Raw genomic sequence first — 19,491 nt, 5'->3', positions numbered from 1 at the left:
GACTATATCGTTTGTTCATGGTTATTTCTATATCCTCTCTTTGTATCTCAGAGCTTAGCACAGTGCCTGGTACTTAATAAATGCTGTTGACTGGAGCTGAGTCTTCCCAGAAGGTAGTACACACTTAGCTCATGACTGCCTTCTCTGCAGGTAGCATACATTTTAGAGCTAGTTGGATTACCAGGGTGATTGTTGACCGCCCATATTTGAAAATGAGCTCCATGCTCAGTCTCAAAAATTTGTCAGGGCAGCCTGTTTCAAAGCCAAGAACTCCAGTGGAGACATAGAACAAATCTCATTACTAGTAAGCCCTCTACTGGCAAAGGCAATGAGTTTCAGAATCAGATATAAAACTGCTCCCGGGCTTTTTAGGGTGGCTTCACGGAGTCACATAAAAGGCAGGCTTGCTTTCTGCAGGTACCAACACCGATGCCTGGGGGAGGACTTGACCATCTCTGGAGAAAGCTTTGCTTCGCTTCGTTCTGTTCATCTCTTATCTGTCTATATGCCCTATATACAACATATCATCCCTGTTCTAATGACATTAACTCTTCATAACGTCATGGGCTGTTGCCTTCTTGTCTGCCGGCTCAAGGCTCGGAGCACCGTGCCTGGCACGAAGTAGGCGCTTAAGAAGTACTTGTAGCTGTTAGAATAAGGATCCCTCCTTTTAAGGATCTCTCCCGCGGGTTTGGCAGGGTTTCCCTTGTCAGCCATAAAGTCGGGAGCATTTCTATGCCTGGCGGCTTGCCCAAATCAAAGGGAGTCAGCGCTTCTCGGGTCCCAGCCCTGTCACCTTCCAGGGGGCGGCTCCAGAAGCCACACTCAGTTCCCCAGAGGCAGGCAGTGCTTCAGGTCTGTTCTAGGGGCAGTCACCAAGTGCCCAATGGGAGCCATAACTGGGCATAAGCACCGGGTACGACAGATCCGCGCACCTGGAGAGGACTTTTTAGCAGCCCGAGGCTACTCTGCGAGTGCGCCAGGTAAGCGCGCACCTGAGCCTGCTGGTGGATGAGGGCTTGCGGGAGGGACCCGCGCAGAGGGAGGTGCCCCAGACCTGCTGCTGGGTCAGGCGTGTCCCCTGGGATCACCGACAGAGCTGGGAGGGTCCGCAGTGCGCCCTCATTTTACAGATGAGGTAACTGAGGCCATCCCGGGAGCACGTGACCGAAGAGGGGGGCTGGCAACTCAGGCCTGCGTCCCCGCACTGGTGCAGGAGCTCCAGGGAAAGGATGGGGAGGACCTCGCGACCTCCCGCAGCTGGAGATCCCCGGGGCTCCCCCCACACACGTATGTGTGACGTCACGTGAGTCCCTTCTTCTCTGGGTTTTGGGGGAGAGAGGGGGTGGGACCGCGTGACTTGCGGGGTCTCTGGGGCTCCCGCTCTTGGCAAGTCCCGCCTCTCCCCCTAGCAGGCCCCGCCCCAGTCCCTTATGCCCCGCCCCTTACGCGCTGCAACCCAACTCGGTGTCTCCTCCGCCCCCTTCCGCCGCTTGGCTTTCTCCCCGCCCCCCGAGGACGTTCTATTGGTCGCACGGCTGCGGGCGGGGGCAACGTCTCTCTCGGATTGGCGGACGCGGAGGCCTGGCCGCTCGTCATTGGCCCGCGGCGCGGCGGCAGCAGTGTGGATGCGCGCCTGAGCGGACGGCGCTTTGTTGCCTCAGGGGGAAGCCGGGGGGCGGGCGGCGGTTGCTGGAGCCCAGGAGGCGCCGGGGCCGGGCAGGCCGGGGCCGGGGGCCGCTTCAGCGCGGCGGCGGCAGTAGCAGCCATGAGCGGCGGCGTCTATGGAGGAGGTGAGCGTGGGCGCGGGCCGCGCGGGCCCCGAAGAGAGCCGGGCCCGAGAGCGCGGCGTGGGGGATCGCGGGCCGGGGCCCGGAGCAGGCATCCCCGCGCTCCGGCGCCGCTCAGGGAGGCGGGGAGAGGGGTAGCCCTGAAGCCCCTGCCGGAAGGCCTGCCCGGCCTCCCTTGGGTTCCGGAGAGGGCAGCGACCAGGCGCCGTCACTGCAGCGGGGAGGTCGCGGGCCTGCGGGCGCCAGCGCTGCCGGGGCCCCGAGGCCCAGAGTGGGCAGCCAGCCGCGTCCTGGCGCCCAGCACCAGCCCCCGGGACACCGAGGTCGGAACGGAGAGAGCCCGGCAGCACCATGCGGCCGCCCCGGGTCATGGGGGAGGGGCGGCGGCCACCGGCGGAGAGAGTGCCCCGGGGCCGGGTGGGGCCTGCCTCGGAGCCCGAGATGGCGAGGGGGGTCCTCGGGGCCCTGCATAGATCGGGCATCCACCGAGGGGCTCCGGGGCCCGCGCCTCGTTCAGAGCGCCCCCGGACACGGAGGGGCCGCCTCAGGGCAAGGGCCCAGGCCCTCTGGGTGGGCTCCTGAGGGGGGTGTTGGCACCTTGTGGGCCTTGAGTGCCCTTTGTCAGTGTCTCGGGGAACGACTGGGCGGGATGGTGGGTCCTGATGGCGCATTGAGCTCCCCGACCCGTCTGAGAGACGTTCAGAGAGTCACGGCGCTGCCGAAAGTTTCCGAGATTGCTGGACCTGGGCTTCTTAGCCTGGTCCGGGGTAGATTCAGGCGGGTCAGTGACCCCGAGCCGGAGAAGCTTGGGCAGCACCCAAAGGCAGCTTGGTTTGAACTCACCTGCCCCGGGACCCAGCGTCGCCTTGGTGACGATCTAAAAGAGCAGCCGACGTTCCGAGAAGCGGTCCTTAGGTCTGGCCAGCCTGGCCCAGAAGGTCCGAGGTCTGCCCAGGCCGTGCTCCTCCTAGGTTCTGCAGACCCCCGGGACACCTGGGACCCTGGGGCCTGCGGGGCCGTGACAGCGGACTCTCAGAAGGCGTTTTGTGCTCAGGACACTGGTGGAGAAACTTGGGGGATTGATTGGGTTCAGGAGACGGAGCAGGGGATCGTGGGTTTGTAGTCTGGTCTTAGAAATCTTTGTTCAGCTTGCCTGCGCACCTTGTGAAGTGAGGTGGTCGTAAGAACCGGGCCTGGCAGCTGTCAGGCTGGACACCCCATTTGGTTGGTTTTATGACCTGGGGGTCCTTTTCAGACCTTATTTTTCTCTTCTCTAAACTGGGAGAGTCACCTTGATGATTTCACAAGGGGATCACCCTAGTTGCATTTCTTGCTGCCTTATCTTCATTAGCTCTTCCTCTAGCCCTCCTGAAGCTTGGCTAAGGGACCTGTACTGTGATACACATTATTTCATTTTGTTTAGTATTGAACAACAGACATGTCAGACCCTTCTACACCTATGGTTGTGCTTTGTCTTTGACTTCAAGAAACACTGAAGGTTTGAAAGAGCTTTGTGGGCATGGGGATGGTTTTGAAAATCAGTACATTTCCAGTTTATAACGTTTTGCCTCCACTAGACCATGCTGTTAAGAAGCATGTATCAAGTGTTTTAATGTCTTTGCTTCTGAAAAAAGATAACATGGTGGGAATAATACTGAATCAAAGTTAACATGGTTTTGGTCCACTTTGAGCACATATCATATGATGATAGACAAGTTACTTAGAATCTCTTCAAGCCTCAGTTTTCTTCCTTTACAAAAGCACTGTGAACCAAAATTATAAGACAGGAGCCACTTCTAGGTCCTCTTTTTACATGTGAAAAAACTGAGACCCAGTGGTGTGCGATGATCTACCAGAAGATCACACTTTGATTTCAAGCAGTCAGTTGACCAGCCAGTATTTGTTGTTTTAGTATAAATTGTTTTCCTCCTTCAGCTGCTTCAGTTCATATGAGTCTTCCCAGTTTTCTTTCAAGTCTCTTTGTCTTTCAACTTAGTATGCGTATAATTTGTTCATCCTTTCTTGATTGATTGATTGATCAGTGCCCCTTTAGTTTTCAATTCTTTGCTACTAGAAGAAAGAACTATTATAAATGTTTTTGAACATTATAAATATTTTTGGACCAAAGAGAATTTCCTTTCTTTGGGGTATAAATCAGACCTAGGAGTGGTATTGCGGAGTCAAAGGGTATACACAGTTTAATCATTTTTATGTCATCATTCCAAATTGCTTTCTAGAATGGCCAGACCATTCACAGCTCCACCAGGAGCACATTAATGTGCCTTATTTCCTATAGCCCCTCCAACATCCTGCAAGAATTTAAGTGCCTGCCTTGTGCCAGACTCGAGGATACAAAGACAAGAAAAATGAAATAATCTCTGCTGTCAAGATGCTTAGAGTGGTTTGGGGAAGACAACACATCCATTTGTGAGCATATACTGAATAAATACCAGGCTTTTAGGGAAATAGTGCAGTAGTAGTTGGGAGAGGATCATGAGTGTGTAGAAAGTGGTATTTAAGCTGTTTCTTGAAGGAAATGGGATACGCCTCCCCTCCTACCTACATTAGAAGAAATGGCAAGGGAAGATTTTTTTTTAAGTGTATAGGGTAATTAAAACTTTTTAGGATTAAAAGAGAAATTTCAATGTGATTATTTCAAAATCACTATTACTTTGAAGTATTTATAGAAAACTATCCAGTGGGGAACATATTTTTCTGAAGTACCTAGCTTGCAGTTTTTCAGCAGCAATAACAAAAATGTGAATAAAACTTTAATGTTTAATTGAATAGTAAGGCTCTATCTCTAGCTTATTTATTTTTTAAAATCTAGATAATAGAAGTAGCCCCTGGATGGTAGAGGCAAGGTAGAGGACTTTGTTCTTAAGGATCATTTTCTACATAAACTTTTATGAGATGGTTATGCAAGTCATTATTTTAAGTAAGGAAACACAATTACATACCTCTGACTATTTTTCATGTTTTTGAGCAGTTTGTATAGCTCTAGTATATGCAGTGGAAAACATTTTCACAAAGTACCTGTAGCCTCTATGTCAACAGCAATTTCCCTTCCCCCCCAATCTTGTTGTGTATTTCTAGATGTTACATTAAATAATATTTTAAAGTAGATTATCATAGGTGGAATAGTGATTTCAGTGCCAGGCCTGGAGTCAGGAAGATTGCTCTTTCATGAGTTCAAATATAACCTCAGACACTTACTAGCTGTGTGACCCTGGGCAAGTCACTTCACCCTGTTAACCTCAGTTTCCTCATCTGTCAAATGAGCTGGAGAAGGAAATGGCAAACCACTCCAGTATCTTTGCCAAGAAAACCTTCAAAGGGGTCGTGAAGAATTGACATGACTGAAAATGACTAAACAACAACAAACCATATTCTGAATACAGTCTGATAGTTAATACCCCAGATACGCAGGCAGGTTTCAAACTTCATCATATCCACTTTTCTAACATCCCTTGCATCTCTCCCCCTCTTTTTGCTTACCTGACCAACACTGTTTTAGTGTTTGACTATTGCAGTAATCTCCTAACTGACCTCCCTGCCTTAGCTTTCTTCATGCTCCATCCTCTACACGGCTGCTGAAATGATGTTCCTGAAGCACAGGCCTGACCATACATTACACTCTATTATTTGGTAAACTTCAGTGGGTCCCTGTTACCTCCAGGGTCAAATAGAACACTCTTTTTGTCTTAAAGCCCTCATAACCTTGCCCCAACTTACCTTTTCAGCCTTATGTATCATTCCCCGTCCTGCATACTGTACATTTCAGTCTAAGCAGCATTCCTTTTCCTTATACACAATATTTCATCTCCCATCTCCATGCCTTTTTACTTTGCAGTTCCCCATGTCTGGAATGCAATCCCTTCTGCATTGAGTCATGATTCACTTGGACCTGCTAGTAGTGCCCTTTTCCCCCTCCAAATTACTTCGTCTTCTATATAAACTTAGGCAGATACATATCATCTCCTCCAGTAGAATATAAGCTCCTTCAGAGTAATGACTATTTCATTTGTCTTTGTAAACCTGGAACTAGGACACTGTTTAATGATTTTATTTTAGTGTAGATCTGTGACTCTGTTGGTATACTGAACTCCTAGTGAAGACATCCCTTCTACTCATATAGATCAGCAACTTCTGTGTAATGGTTGCTTGAGGTCCTGAGAGGTTAACAAAGTTCCCTCGACAGTAATACACCAGCATATATCAGAGGCCAGATTGGATCAGATCTTCCTCACTCCAAGATTTGCCTAGCCACTGTGCCACACTACCTCTCATTTGGTGCTTTAAAGATGTTCATTGATACATTGTTAGGCTAGGGTGTTTCATACAAAACTGGCTTGTATAAAATCTGAATTTGATTTATGGTCAACATTAAATATGTGTCTAAATATTTTTTCTTACGACAAGATTTCATTTTAGGGATGTAGCCTCTATTTTGTGCCAGCCTTAATATTTGGACCTTTAAAGAAAATTGACTTTTCTGATGTATTCTATATTATTTTTCTCTGTTATTTATATCTAAGATTTTAGTCACAAATTTGTACCTACTGGTTTCAGTTTATGTATCACCTATCATGATTCCCATGTCACTTCGAGGGGTGTAAAGATTAATGTCCAGGACTGTTCCTGGAACTGTATCACCAAATTAGAAAGTTAATTTGTATAAAAAACCTTCATTTTCACAATATTAATTTTATTGCTGAGCCTGTAAAAATTAGATATAGACTTTTAAAAAAGCCATGAAACGAAAGTCATCATAACTTTAATGGATTTTTAGGAGACAGATGAATCACAAGGAAACAAGCTGGCATCCTGGATTTAAATGGTTTGGCAAGAATTAGTATACATTAATCCTCTTTACCATATAGATCCCTAGAGCCTGAAAAATTATGATTACTATTTAGGGTGACCTAGAGACATTATAAGATCCTAATGATGACTGTTAATGGTATTAGCTTGTACTTGTATGCTATTTTATGATCAGAAAACACTTGAATGTACATGAGCAGAGCAGCAACATCATAATAATGGCATTTTAAAATTTGCTTTGCAAACCTTATGAAAACTTTTACCAATAATTTATTTTATTCTCACAGCAATGCTGGGAGGTAGGTGCTATGTCCGTTTTACAGATGAGGAAACTGAGACAGACACAGGTTAAGTGACTTGCCCAGGGTCACACATCTAGTAAGTGTCTTAGGCTGAACTTGAAATTACTGGCTCCAGGTCTCATTACGGTGCTACTAATAGTTACTATGTTATTGCATCGATTCTCTTAACAACCCTCTGAAGCAGATAGGGTAGTTATTATCTAAACACGAAGCAGACAAGTTTACATTTTATCTTAGAAGCAATGAAAGTCACTGGAGTTAATGGAGTAGAGGAATGTTATGGTCAGATCTGTAAAAAATGAAAATCACTTGCCGGATAGACTAGGTTGGGGGAGATTTGAAGTAGGAAAACCAATTAGGAGGCTGTAGCAATCATCAGGTAGAGATTTAATGAGGGCCTGAACTCCAGTAGTATCTGTGTGTATGTCAGGGAAGCCAGATGAACATCCTGTCTTTAATATTTCCCTCATTTTTAGGGTTGGTAGGAATTGAGGAAGTGTCAAAAAGTTACGTTAGTGGGGCTAAGATAAAAACTAGCCTTAGTATAATGGATCGTGACCTGTGGAGTGATAGGAGAGAAATTGAAAGAGATAAAATTAGCCAGAACGAGGAGGGCCTTGAATGTAAGGCTCAGAAGTGGAAACTTGATTCCAGGGGCTATTGGTGAAGAATCATTGCAGGTTTTCAAGTCAAGGAGGAAGATGAAGATGGCTTTGTAAGAAAGTTGATATGGTAGCGATGTGCAGGATTAATTGACGTTAGAGGAGCAGAGCTGGAGTGTCATTCAGGGGCCATGCTAGGGGATGAGTTGGACTAGGGTGAGTGGTATTGATCAGGGTATCAAAAGCTGGAAATGTGAGGTTAGGCCTGGGCATTTGGGTCTGGGGAGTCACTTATGTAATAGTTTTTATTTATATCACCAAAACACCTTGATCTTCCACTAAAATCCTGTTTTGTATTTTATAATGGCAGTGCTGGCTGATCACTCCTAGATGATTAGATTTTGTAATGGACTGATGGCCTCTGTTCAGTTCAGAGTGCTAGGCTGACCATATGATGTTGAATACTTCAGTCATAGACCCTCCTGAAGAGTGTCTAAGTGGTAGGGACCTTGGGATCTGTGTTCATGGAAATCATGGACGCTTTAGGTTTTATTGTTTCATGTGTTTAGAGCTAGAAGTGACCCCAGTATTGTAGTATATCTGTCATGAGTAAGCATTGTTCTCCTTTTTAAAAATAAGGAATTATACTCAGAAATTATTTGACTTGTTTGAGGTCCCACAGCTAAATGGCAGAATTGAGACACTTTACCTCAGGTTTTTTTGGCTGTACAGTCTCTTTTACCAATTGTATTGTGCCAGTGAATACGAGTTAGTAGACATCTCCTAAGGTCTCTGGTGGGCAGAACAATAACATTTTAACGGGAACAAGATGTTTTGACTTACTGAGTTTTCTGGTAAGCTCCAGGCTAATTAAAGGTTAATGAAAATACTGAGCCCTGGGGACTTTTAGAGTTAGGGAACTGAAACATTGAAATTGAATTGAATTGAAAATGAAGGAGATTTTTTTTTTAAAAAAGAGGCTAAAAAGGCCAGAGGAAAAAACTAAGTTAAGGAAGCCAAAGGAAATGTTTCAAGGAATTTGTCAGAATTGTAAAATAAGGAAATTGAGCCAAGTTCTTAACCTGTAGAATTCTCTGTTGAGAAGACAGTATGAAGACTGATTGTTTTTGGTAGCTAAGTGGCACAGGGGATATAGAGCCTGGCCTAGAGTCAGGAAGGTCTGAGTTTATAACCAGCCTCAAGACACTTACTAGCTGTGTTACCCTGGACAAGTCACTTAACCTTTGCTTGCCTCAGTTTCCTCCTCGATAAAATGGTGATAACCTCCTAGGGTTGTTGTGAGCATCAAGTAGGATAATATTTGTAAAACATTTAACGTAGTGTCTGGCACAAGTAAGTGCTATGTAAGTGTAAATTATTATGAATAGCTATTTTTGGATAACCAAATTAGTTATCTGTTAATATATAATTATGATTAGGATATATTTTAAAAATATATTTGGAAGTTTTCACTTATGGGTTTTAAGTATAAAGTTTCCAAAACAAAACTCATCTATATCAGTCTGTATAATAGATTCAATTTAAAATAATTTCATTTTCATTATTTTTCACAAGGCATTCTGTGTGTGTGTTTGTAAAACTATATTTGGAATATTTTAATTCTACTTTATATGGAGTACTTCCACTTTGGATACTTCTTGCCCTTTTTGTCAAAAGTCTTTGCAGGACTGCCATTTTTTCACATGATGCATAAAAGTAGGACCCAGGAGAGCTTAATTCTTTGTTTGACTTCAGGTGTTAAAATAAATCCATTTTTTGTTTAATTTAGAGTTCCACATTCATGCTACTAATAATGTAATACTTTGTTTTTAATTCCAAGTTTTACTTTATATTATTTAAACAGAGTGTATTTTAACTCTTTAATATTGAAATGATAGTGTTTACTGGCTACCTACTTATAATCTTTCTTTTCATCCTTGTAGATGAAGTTGGGGCTCTTGTTTTTGACATTGGCTCCTATACAGTGAGAGCTGGCTATGCTGGTGAGGACTGCCCAAAGGTAAATACAAATGTTGGGTTGTGGGATATGCATAAAAATATCACTGTGTAGCTTTAAATAAATTCAGGAAGTTTTTATGTGGAGCAGTATAGAAACAGGGCTATATGGTTCAAAAGAAAACTACTTCGTTCAGCAAGAATTTATCAATGCTACTATATGCCCCGGCTTTGTGCCAGGTGCTGAGAATCAAAAGACAAAGATGAAACAGCCCTTGTCCTTAAGAAGCTTACATTCTGCTGGGAGAAAACAGCATGTACACAGATAAATAATCTAAAAGTAGCTTCTCAGGGAGAGCAGTGGAAACTGTGGGGATCAGGACAGGCCTTGTGTAGGAGGCAACAATTGGGCTGAACCTTGAATTGGGATTTGAAGAATCTAAGTGACAAGGTGGCAGGGAGAGTGCATTCCAACCACTGGAATAGCCACTACATAGGTGTGGAGATGGGATAAAGAGGATTGTGTACAGGAAACTTCAGGTAGGCCAGTTTGGCCCAAACAGAGCTCATGAGGAATTGTTGAAGCCTGACCTGTTTGCATAGTGTTTGCTGCCTGTTAGATACTTGAGAGATACTTGGCAATTGGCTACAGTGAAGTGATAGCAGCTACTTTAGCTGAGTAGTATAAAATTAAGATTGAAAGCCCCACCCCGCCCCGCCCCACACGCTCCCCCCCCCCATATTCACTTAGAAACCCAAAAATTATAACATTATTTGTGTTGTGTTGTATTTTGTTTATTTTGTTAAGCATTTCCCATTGACATGTTAATTGGGAGTTTGACACCTCTGCTTCAGTTAACCTTAATAATAGCTGACATTTATATATCATATCAGTTTAGGGTTTATATAGCACGTTGCTAACATAATTCAGTGACTACAGTGACCCTGTGAGGTAAACACTATAGGCATTGTTCTAATTTTACAGACGAGGAAACTGAGATTCAGAGAGTTTAAAAAATGTTTGCCCATGGTCACATAGCTCGCAATCATTGGAGGAAGAATATGAAGCTGCATCTCTCCTGATTCTGAATCTAGCACTCTTCCCATGAAGGAAAGTAGTGTGTACTGTAAATAAGCCTTTATATGCCAAGTAGAGGAATTTGCATTTGGTCCTAGAGGCAAAAGAGAATTTCTGGAGCTTCTTGAGCAGTACAGTGACAAAATTAGATCAGTTTGGCAGCCAGGTGAAGGCTGGATTAGGGAAAGGGAGGACTTTGAGTCAGAGAGGATGAGGTTCTGAACTAGGGTGGTGGTTGTGTGAATAGAAAGAAGAGGATGGATATGAGAGGAATCCAGAAGATGGAATTCATTTCCCTTTTCTGCCTAATTGCGTAAAGGGGAATGAGGTAGAGGAAAGAGTCAATGATGCCGTAAAGTTTGTGAACCTAAGGAGAACAGTGATGCCTTCAGCAGAAAGAGGAAAGAGTTTTGAACATGTGGAATTTTGAGATACCTTTGGTACTATGTAGTTGGTAGTGGACCGGAGCTCAGGAGAGCTGCTGGGGCTGGATATATATAGCTTTGGGTGTCATCTGCTTAGAGCTTATACTTGAAACCATGGAATCTAAAAGAGTATGCCTGTAGAAGAAGGCAGGGCAGAATTTGGGGGGGGTGGGAGGAGGTGGGATAAGACACCCATGGTTATGGTATGAGTTATGGAAGGAAGATATTGTTATAACTTGTCACCTTTTCTTGTTTCTTCTATTGCAGGTTGATTTTCCCACTGCTATTGGGGTGGTACTTGAAAGGGATGATGGGAGCACATTGATGGAGATCGATGGGGATAAAGGCAAACCAGGAGGTCCCACATACTACATAGATACCAATGCGTTGCGTGTTCCAAGGGAGAATATGGAGGCAATATCACCTTTAAAAAATGGAATGAGTAAGCTACTTTTTTCCCTTGGAAATAATGGCCAGTATACTATTGGCATATCTTTTGGATGCAAAATAGTTTTTCTTCTTAGTAAAAAAAAAAAATATTACTTTGCTAGTTGCCCTGGATTTGTGAAGAAAACCAACTGCCTTTTTTCCTTAGTAGGTCCAGGTTTCTTTTTACTTATGCTTGAAAAATCAAATCACACAAATTTCCCTCTGTTAAAAACAAAGTATAACATGTTAAAATATAGGAGGGGAAGGAATTCTAGTGGCAGGGTTCGCACAGAATATTGAGGATGCCTCTGCAGATTTGGTTAGGGGGTTTGGTTTAATACTCTTGCTTTCATTTTACTGATGGGAATACTGAGGAACAGAGACAAAATTACAAGGGTATAAAGAAATCAAAACCAGGTCCTGAAACTCATTCACTGCTGATAGCATATGTGAGATGCTGAGGCTGTCACATCTCCTAGTACCTAGCTGGATAAAGTGAAATGTCATAAATCCTTCCTGCAGCAGTTGTCATCTCCCCTAGGGCAAAGCCAGCCACCTGATTTTACCCAGTGAGCTTTTTCGTGCCTGTACATGTTAGCTCCAGCTTCTCCTTTACTTCATACCCCCTTGGAAGGTTCTCTTTCCTTTTCTCTGCTAGGAATAGGCACTAGGACTCTGGCAGGAAACCTCCAATCTCCATAGCATTTTCGGCTTTCCTACATATTTCCTTTTTTAACATATTTCCTTTTTATACATCTTTTTCCCACTATGGTAATTTCCTTGTACACATACTCTCAGGAGTAGTTCAGCAAAAGTTACTGATAGAGCAGCCCCATCTTACATCATACCCAGAATTCTGCATTTATAAGTCTCAGCCTCTCTGCTGAGAGCAAGGGAGCGTATGTTCTCCAGGACGTTGGTCCTTCCAGTTAATCAGGCCTTTGCTGCCGTGTGGTAGCCTTGGAGGTAGTGTTCTTCTGTTCTGCTTTTTGGGGGTTTTTTTGGTTCTTCATCTTTCTAAAAGGTTCTCAAGACCATATCAGTATTGTCCAGCCAGGAAGGGCTCATGGGGACCAAGACATCTGGATTTAGGTGCCAGCTTTGCCACTTCATCTTGTGGCTGAGAATGAGTCATTTTATTCCATTGGTCTCAGTTTTCTTATTGGCAAAATAAGAGGTGCCCTCTGGCATCCCTTCTAATTGTAGACTTCTGTGGTTCTGCATACTTGTCACTGTTCTCTAATTCTTTCCTCTTGGTTTATTTTGTCTTCATAGCTTGATTGTAAGGTCCTTGAGGGATTATGCCTTATTCTTTCCCCACATTTGAATAGTGTTTGCTACAGATTAGGCACTTGATAGATATTTGGCAGTTGGCTACAGTTAGTAATAATTAATGCTTTAGCCTAGTAGTGTAAAACTCAAATAAAAAAGGACCCTGAGGGTCACATATTGACTTAGAAATCCATAAATTAACATTATCTGTGTTGTATTTTTGTTTATTTTGTTAAACATTTCCCAGTAATGTTTTAATCTGGTTCAGGCAGCACTCAAGGTTTGACACCTCTGTTTAGCTCATAGTAAAAGCACTTTGTTAGCATGTGATTGAATGATCATAGTCCCTTCGTGAGGTTAGCACTGCGAGCATAATTATTCTAATTTTGCATGAAGAGAGTGAAATTCACTTCACCCAGAGTGATCATTAGAGGAAGAGTGTAAACCTGGACTTCTGCTGCTCTTACCTCTTCACTGTGGTGCCTCTAAGTTAGACTTGTCTTCAGGGCTACTTGGTACATGGGGTCCAGTAAAGACCTTTAATTGTGGGAAACCCCAGACCCCTCAGGCGTTTTTTGAGCTATGTTGTGCTTTTCCATCCTGGAGATGTTTTCTTACAAAGGGTGGAGGGATCAAAGGAAAGACTTTCTGGAAAATGAAATCTTTTTAAGTGTTTTACTATGAAGTGAGAGTGTTTGTGAATTGCTTTTGAGGTCTTCTGGGTTTGGTAGAGAAGTTGTTGGATTGTATTTTGTAATATTTGGCATATTTGTCTTTAAGCTGTTAACTTTGTCATTGCAGTTGAAGACTGGGACAGCTTCCAAGCCATTTTGGATCACACTTATAAGATGCATGTCAAATCAGAAGCCAGCTTGCACCCTGTCCTAATGTCAGAAGCACCGGTGAGCTAAGGCAGAGCTTCTGTTCTCGATTTCTCTTTAACAGTTGTTTTCTTAGTCTCAAAAACATGTGAGGAGGTTTACCTTTCTTTGGTTTAGATTTGAGACGGCGTCTCAATTGGTGCTTTAAAGGTAGGAACTTAATATAGATATTCACATTCTTCCCGTTTTTGTTAGCAACTTTAAGTTTGTTGAACTTTCTAAAGAGGGGCACTTAATTTTTAAAGAAAAGATGATTTCAATTGGAATTTAAAGAAGGTGCCTTTATTTTTAGCAAAATGCCAAATTAAACGTGGCATTAACTAAATAATGAAATAATATACATTTTGAGATTTGTTTGTTTCCATTAAACTCTAGATCTGAAAGAAAGAGAAAACAATACATGTAACAGTGAAAAGGTAATTTGGAGCTTTGTGTAACATCTTACAGAAATGATAGCCAGTTTCATTGAAAACAAAGAAGTATAAGTTTAATCTGTTTTAATAGCAGTTTAGAATATGATGAATTTGGAGTCATTCAGTGAAATCTCAATATAGGGATACTATTTTTGGAAATGACTTGAAGTTATCCCACCTGTATATTTAGTTCACTTATTTCAATTTGGCAGGAATCTCCATTTTTTTCCTCCAAAGATTCCATTAACATTGGATTCATTTTGTGTACTTCTTTCACATTTTAGTGTATTAATTTCCTTTATATCCCAAAGTCTGTTGATTGTCACTTTGATGAGAAATCATATGTTGAACCAGAAATTGAGATTATCTGATGTGGAGAATAACATAGTTCATTGAATGGAGGAATTAGCAAAAACAGTGATTATATGTTGTGAAAATAGTTTTCTGTGATTTCTTTTTATTTTGATGATTGCTACACAAGTAAAAGAAGACCGACAACTTTTGGTTGCTTATTTTAGGGTTCAGTGACTGGATATTTTGAATCACTTTGAGTACCTTTTTAAAAATGTCTGTAAGAAGTCTGATTTCATTTCCTTTTACTTGGAAGATCTATTTTTATTTTTAAGAACTCATAGCAAGAGATACGTAAATTGAAACCTAGTTTTATGATAAGCTTTCTTTGCCAAGCCAGCAATGATATTTGATTATATAAATCTTGGATGTTGATTACTTTGCTTCTATGTTAGTGAGCCTTGAGATTACCATGTTTAAATTATGAACTAAATAGTCACACTTAAGTATCATTTTTTTCTTCTTCCTTCCCTTTTTCTCACCCAACCCCCAAGTGGAATACCAGAGCAAAAAGAGAGAAACTGACAGAGTTGATGTTTGAACACTACAACATCCCTGCATTCTTCCTTTGTAAAACTGCAGTTCTGACAGCGTATCCTTAAAAGATTGGTACTTGTGGGTTTTTTTTTCAGTGTTCATTAAAAGTAACACTGCTGGAATTGAGGCATTAATCAGCTCTTTCGTATTCACAGGTTTGTTAATGCAGTTTGCAGATTGTCATGCTCTCATCTCTTTCTGCCTTTTTGGCATTTTTTTCTTGTCATCAGCATTGCTGTCCTAGTAGGTGAGAAGAAAAAAAAAGAAAGTCTGAGTTCAAATTAGTTACTTTGGCTGTTTGTTAGCTGCCGTGCTGGCAAAAGGTTCATTGATGGGGGTTGTAGTAATGAAATACAAACTTTCTTAGATTCTCTATATTTTGTTAGCTATAGTTTTTTGTTTTCTTTTACCACAGAAAATTTGGAGTTGGCTATAAATATATTTAAGGAATTCAGTGAAACACTTACTGAATGAATACTAATTGTACACAAAGCATTCTGCTTGGCTCTGTAGAGGATATGGAGATAAATGAAATATGTCCCTGTTCTCACTAGTCTAGCTAAGGAGACAAATATATGAAAAATTTAGGACAAAAAAATGAGAAATTTATGATTAATTTTGAACTGCACAGGTTGATTGTTTTTGGTTAAAAGCAGTAAGGAATGACTTCAGGCTTTATAGAGGAGGTGATGGTATTTTGCCTGTATCTTGAAGGATGAGCTGGTAGGACTGTCCAGGTGGAGAGGAGGGCATTCCTGACTTTGGACCGTAATGAGTGAAAATAGTGCAGATGGTGGCAGATGATGATAACTTCTTACACTCACTAGCATGTCCTAATTTAGAAAGGACTTCATGTATATTACCTTCACTGTTTAAAGTGGGCTTTTGGGACAGTGAAACAAGCATTTAGTAAACGTGTACAGTGTGCCAGTTCTTAATGCTAATTGCTGTCGATACAGAGGAAGGCAGAAACAGTCTCTGCCTTCAGGGAGCTCACACTTTGAGCATAGAGACATGTAAACACAAGTTACCTATGGAGTACATGAAGAGTGTCATTTGTCAACAAGAAACTACTCTCAGTTTCATTAAAAAACCAACTTCATAAGCATTGGTATTTAAAGAGGCTTTTGTCACATTGAACAGGATTTTTAGGTATCTTGAAGTCATCTCCTTAACTCTTTAAACCTAGATTTGCTAACGGTCGTTCCACAGGGTTAATTTTGGATAGTGGGGCCACTCATACTACTGCCATTCCAGTCCATGATGGATACGTCCTTCAGCAAGGTAAATGTCCTGGAATAACATGGCCATGTACACGCATGATTTATTTAAAAGCAAAAATCGTTAGGAACTATCTTAGAAATTTTCAAGGAAAAAAATGCCTTTTGGTCTTACAGTTTTATAAAAGTTGTTCTTTGGAATGCCGTACAGTTAAAGCTGATGTTCTCAGAAATTGAGAGCTTGTGGGTTTACTAGTGTGTTTCATTTGGGGCTTGGTGACCTGCGGGGCTGGTGTTATCTTCCTCCTCAGTGCCAGGAAACTTGATTAGGAAGTAATGGCCCTTGGGCATTCTCCTTTTCCTACAGGCATTGTGAAATCACCTCTCGCAGGAGACTTTATTACCATGCAGTGCAGAGAACTGTTCCAAGAAATGAATGTAGAACTGATCCCTCCATACATGATTGCATCAAAGGTAAGTGATAGTCGGATTGGCTAGGGATGCTTTTGCCATTTCTCCTGCCACCCTCCCAGGTTTAAATCTTTGAGCTGATTCCATTCCTTTTGCTACCTCAGGAGGCCGTTCGTGAAGGATCCCCAGCAAATTGGAAGAGAAAAGAAAAGCTGCCACAGGTTACGAGGTCATGGCACAATTACATGTGTAATGTAAGTGGTTGCTCTTCTCATGTGATCACTGGCTGTAGTGTTTCTTTAGTGGGATGTGGGAAACATGCTGTTAAAATGTGTGGTGTTGTAGCTATTACTGCTCTGAGATTGGGTGGGTACTCCTGACCCCCTGAATTTCTAGTAATTCTCCTCCCCTAAAAAAAATCCTTCTAGTTATTTTGAATATCTTTTACACATACTCCTGTACTGGACTGTAGGGTTCTTGAAGGCAGCAGCTGTCTTTGTATCTAGAATGCCTGGCAGATAGTAGATGCTGGATTATTTTCCTGACATCTGGGTGTTTCATCTCTTTAGTAACATTTTATACATAAAGTGGATTAACTTATTTGGGTGTATTTGATTTTTGCCAAGTAGATAGCTTACAAAAGAATAGTGATTTGTTCTGGGTCTCATGAGTTATAACCTCATTTTTCTTTTGGGAGGCAGGATCAAATGGTGAAGAATGATTGTATTTCTAGGATATTTATCAAGCAGAGTCATGGTTCACTGTGGATTGGTTAGCTTCATTCTGTTCACTGGCCCCTGGCAGCATCTCCAATCCTGCCTGGTTGTCTTGTCTGTGTGTGCTAGAAGTTCAAGTGAGCAGGTACAGGTAGAGTAACATTACAATCAAGGCCTGGGAGAGACCTTAAGAGCTATCTAATACAGTTCCCATGTTTCACAGATGGGGAAATCCAGGACTCAGGGTCCCTCACCTAGCATGTGCCTAACTGACTGAGTCATATACAGAGTTCTTGAGTAAGCTGGTATGAATGTAAGCATGCAACTATGAAAAGTTTGGATCATGCCAGAGATGTGCCCTCTTTTTTTTTAAATCTTAGAATTAGAGATAAAGATATAAAGATTTCCTGGGGTATTAATTCCTAGAAAGATAATTAGATAATGACATCACCAAGGCTTCTTCTTTGAGAACCCAAAGAAGGCATTTATTGGCCATCTATGGAAGGTTTCACCTTCTGTGCTGACATGAAAACTTAGTAAAGTGTGAGATCACATGTATTTATGGGGGGGCGGAGCCAAGATGGCAGAGTAGAAGGACACACATATGCTAGCTCCGAACCCACAGCCCATAAAATATCTGTAAAAAAGAACTCCCAACAAATTCTGGAGCAGCAGAAGCGAGAGAACAACGGAGCAGACGAGATTTCTGTTCCAGAGAGCCCTGAAAACCTCCGTTGCGCTGGGGATCCAGAGCCAAGCCCAGCCCTGCCTTGGCCGCGCAGCACCGAGAGGAGCAGAGAGGAGCAGATCTGAGCAGGCTTCAGGGACCGAATCTCTAGTGGCCGCAGGGGTCCCTCCACCCACAGGCCCCAAAGGTTGGTGAGAGGGTCTTCTCGGCTTGCCGAGAGGGAAGGGGGGTGCCTCCATAACTCAGGCCCCCTCGGAGGCGGGAGCAAACCGGGGCTCCCCATGCAGGCAGGAGCCCAGATCCATTGTCAAAGGTCTCTGCATAAACCCCCTGAGGGAACTGCGCCCTGTGTGGTGGCCCTGCTTCCACCTGAGCACCTGAACTTAATCTCACACTGAATAGCAGCCCTGCCCCCATGGAAGCCCTGAGGGTGGAAAGCAGCATTTGAATCTCAGACCCCAACTGCTGGTTGGGCGGATCTGGAAGCGAAGTGGGTGTGAAGAGAATATTCAGAAGTCAAGCCACTGGCTGGGAAAATGCCCAGAAAAGGGAAAAAAAATAAGACTATGGAAGGTTACTTTCTTGGTCAACAGGTATTTCCTCCCTTCCTTTCTGATGAGGAAGAACAATGCTTACCATCAGGGAAAGACACAGAAGTCAAGGCTTCTGTATCCCAGCCCACCCAATGGGCTCAGGCCATGGAAGAGCTCAAAAAGGATTTTGAAAATCAAGTTAGAGAGGTGGAGGAAAAACTGGGAAGAGAAATGTAGCCATGCAAGCAAAGCATGAAAAACAAGTAAACACCCTGCTAAAGGAGACCCAAAAAAATGCTGAAGAAAATAACACCTTGAAAAATAGGCTAACTCAATTGGCAAAAGAGGTTCAAAAAGCCAATGAGGAGAAGAATGCTTTCAAAAGCAGAATTAGTCAAATGGAAAAGGAGGTTCAAAAGCTCACTGAAGAAAATAGTTCTTTCAAAATTAGAATGGAACAGATGGAGGCCAATGACTTTATGAGAAACCAAGAAATCACAAAACAAAACCAAAAGAATGAAAAAATGGAAGATAATGTGAAATATCTCATTGGAAAAACAACTGACCTGGAAAATAGATCCAGGAGAGACAATTTAAAAATTATGGGACTACCTGAAAGCCATGATCAAAAAAAGAGCTTAGACATCATCTTTCATGAAATTATCAAGGAGGGCAAAATAAATATTGAAAGAATCCACCAATCACCACCGGAAAGAGATCCAAAAAGAGAAACTCCTAGGAACATTGTGGCCAAATTCCAGAGTTCCCAGGTCAAGGAGAAAATATTGCAAGCAGCTAGAAAGAAACAATTCAAGTACTGTGGAAATACAATCAGGATAACACAAGATCTAGCAGCTTCTACATTAAGGGATCGAAGGGCATGGAATAGGACATTCCAGAAGTCAAAGGAACTAGGACTAAAACATGTATTTATGAAATGTGTGACATATGTATTCAAATAAGTAACTCCCGGGCTATTCTTTTTTCTTACAAAAGTTTACTTCCTAGGCAGAAAAAAAAGTAGACTTCTTATTTTTTTTGTGCCACTATAGTTTATGGCAGT

The 19,491-nt window shown here is 42.6% G+C and overlaps 1 protein-coding gene across 3 annotated transcripts in view; it reads left to right on the top strand.

The window, feature by feature from the left end:
* The first annotated feature begins 412 nt into the window (after positions 1-412).
* The window catches only part of ACTL6A (actin like 6A), a 31,426-nt gene continuing 12,347 nt past the window's right edge, over positions 413-19,491 (top strand). The window contains exons 1-8 of one of the 3 annotated variants that reach the window (XM_072618411.1): positions 413-983; positions 9,462-9,538; positions 11,245-11,419; positions 13,480-13,580; positions 14,818-14,915; positions 16,050-16,144; positions 16,448-16,554; positions 16,656-16,745. In XM_072618411.1, the coding sequence (XP_072474512.1) occupies positions 887-983; positions 9,462-9,538; positions 11,245-11,419; positions 13,480-13,580; positions 14,818-14,915; positions 16,050-16,144; positions 16,448-16,554; positions 16,656-16,745 (840 nt within the window). In that variant the 5' untranslated portion in view covers positions 413-886. Of the gene's footprint in view, positions 984-1,600; positions 1,794-4,086; positions 4,218-9,461; positions 9,539-11,244; positions 11,420-13,479; positions 13,581-14,817; positions 14,916-16,049; positions 16,145-16,447; positions 16,555-16,655; positions 16,746-19,491 lie in introns of those variants that run through there. The other 2 variants (XM_072618412.1, XM_072618413.1) reach the window with 2 other exon arrangements.

Source organism: Notamacropus eugenii, chromosome 6, assembly GCF_028372415.1.
Source record: "Notamacropus eugenii isolate mMacEug1 chromosome 6, mMacEug1.pri_v2, whole genome shotgun sequence".
Classification (NCBI taxonomy): Eukaryota; Metazoa; Chordata; class Mammalia; order Diprotodontia; family Macropodidae; genus Notamacropus; species Notamacropus eugenii.
This window is presented reverse-complemented; position numbering and strand designations above follow the sequence as displayed.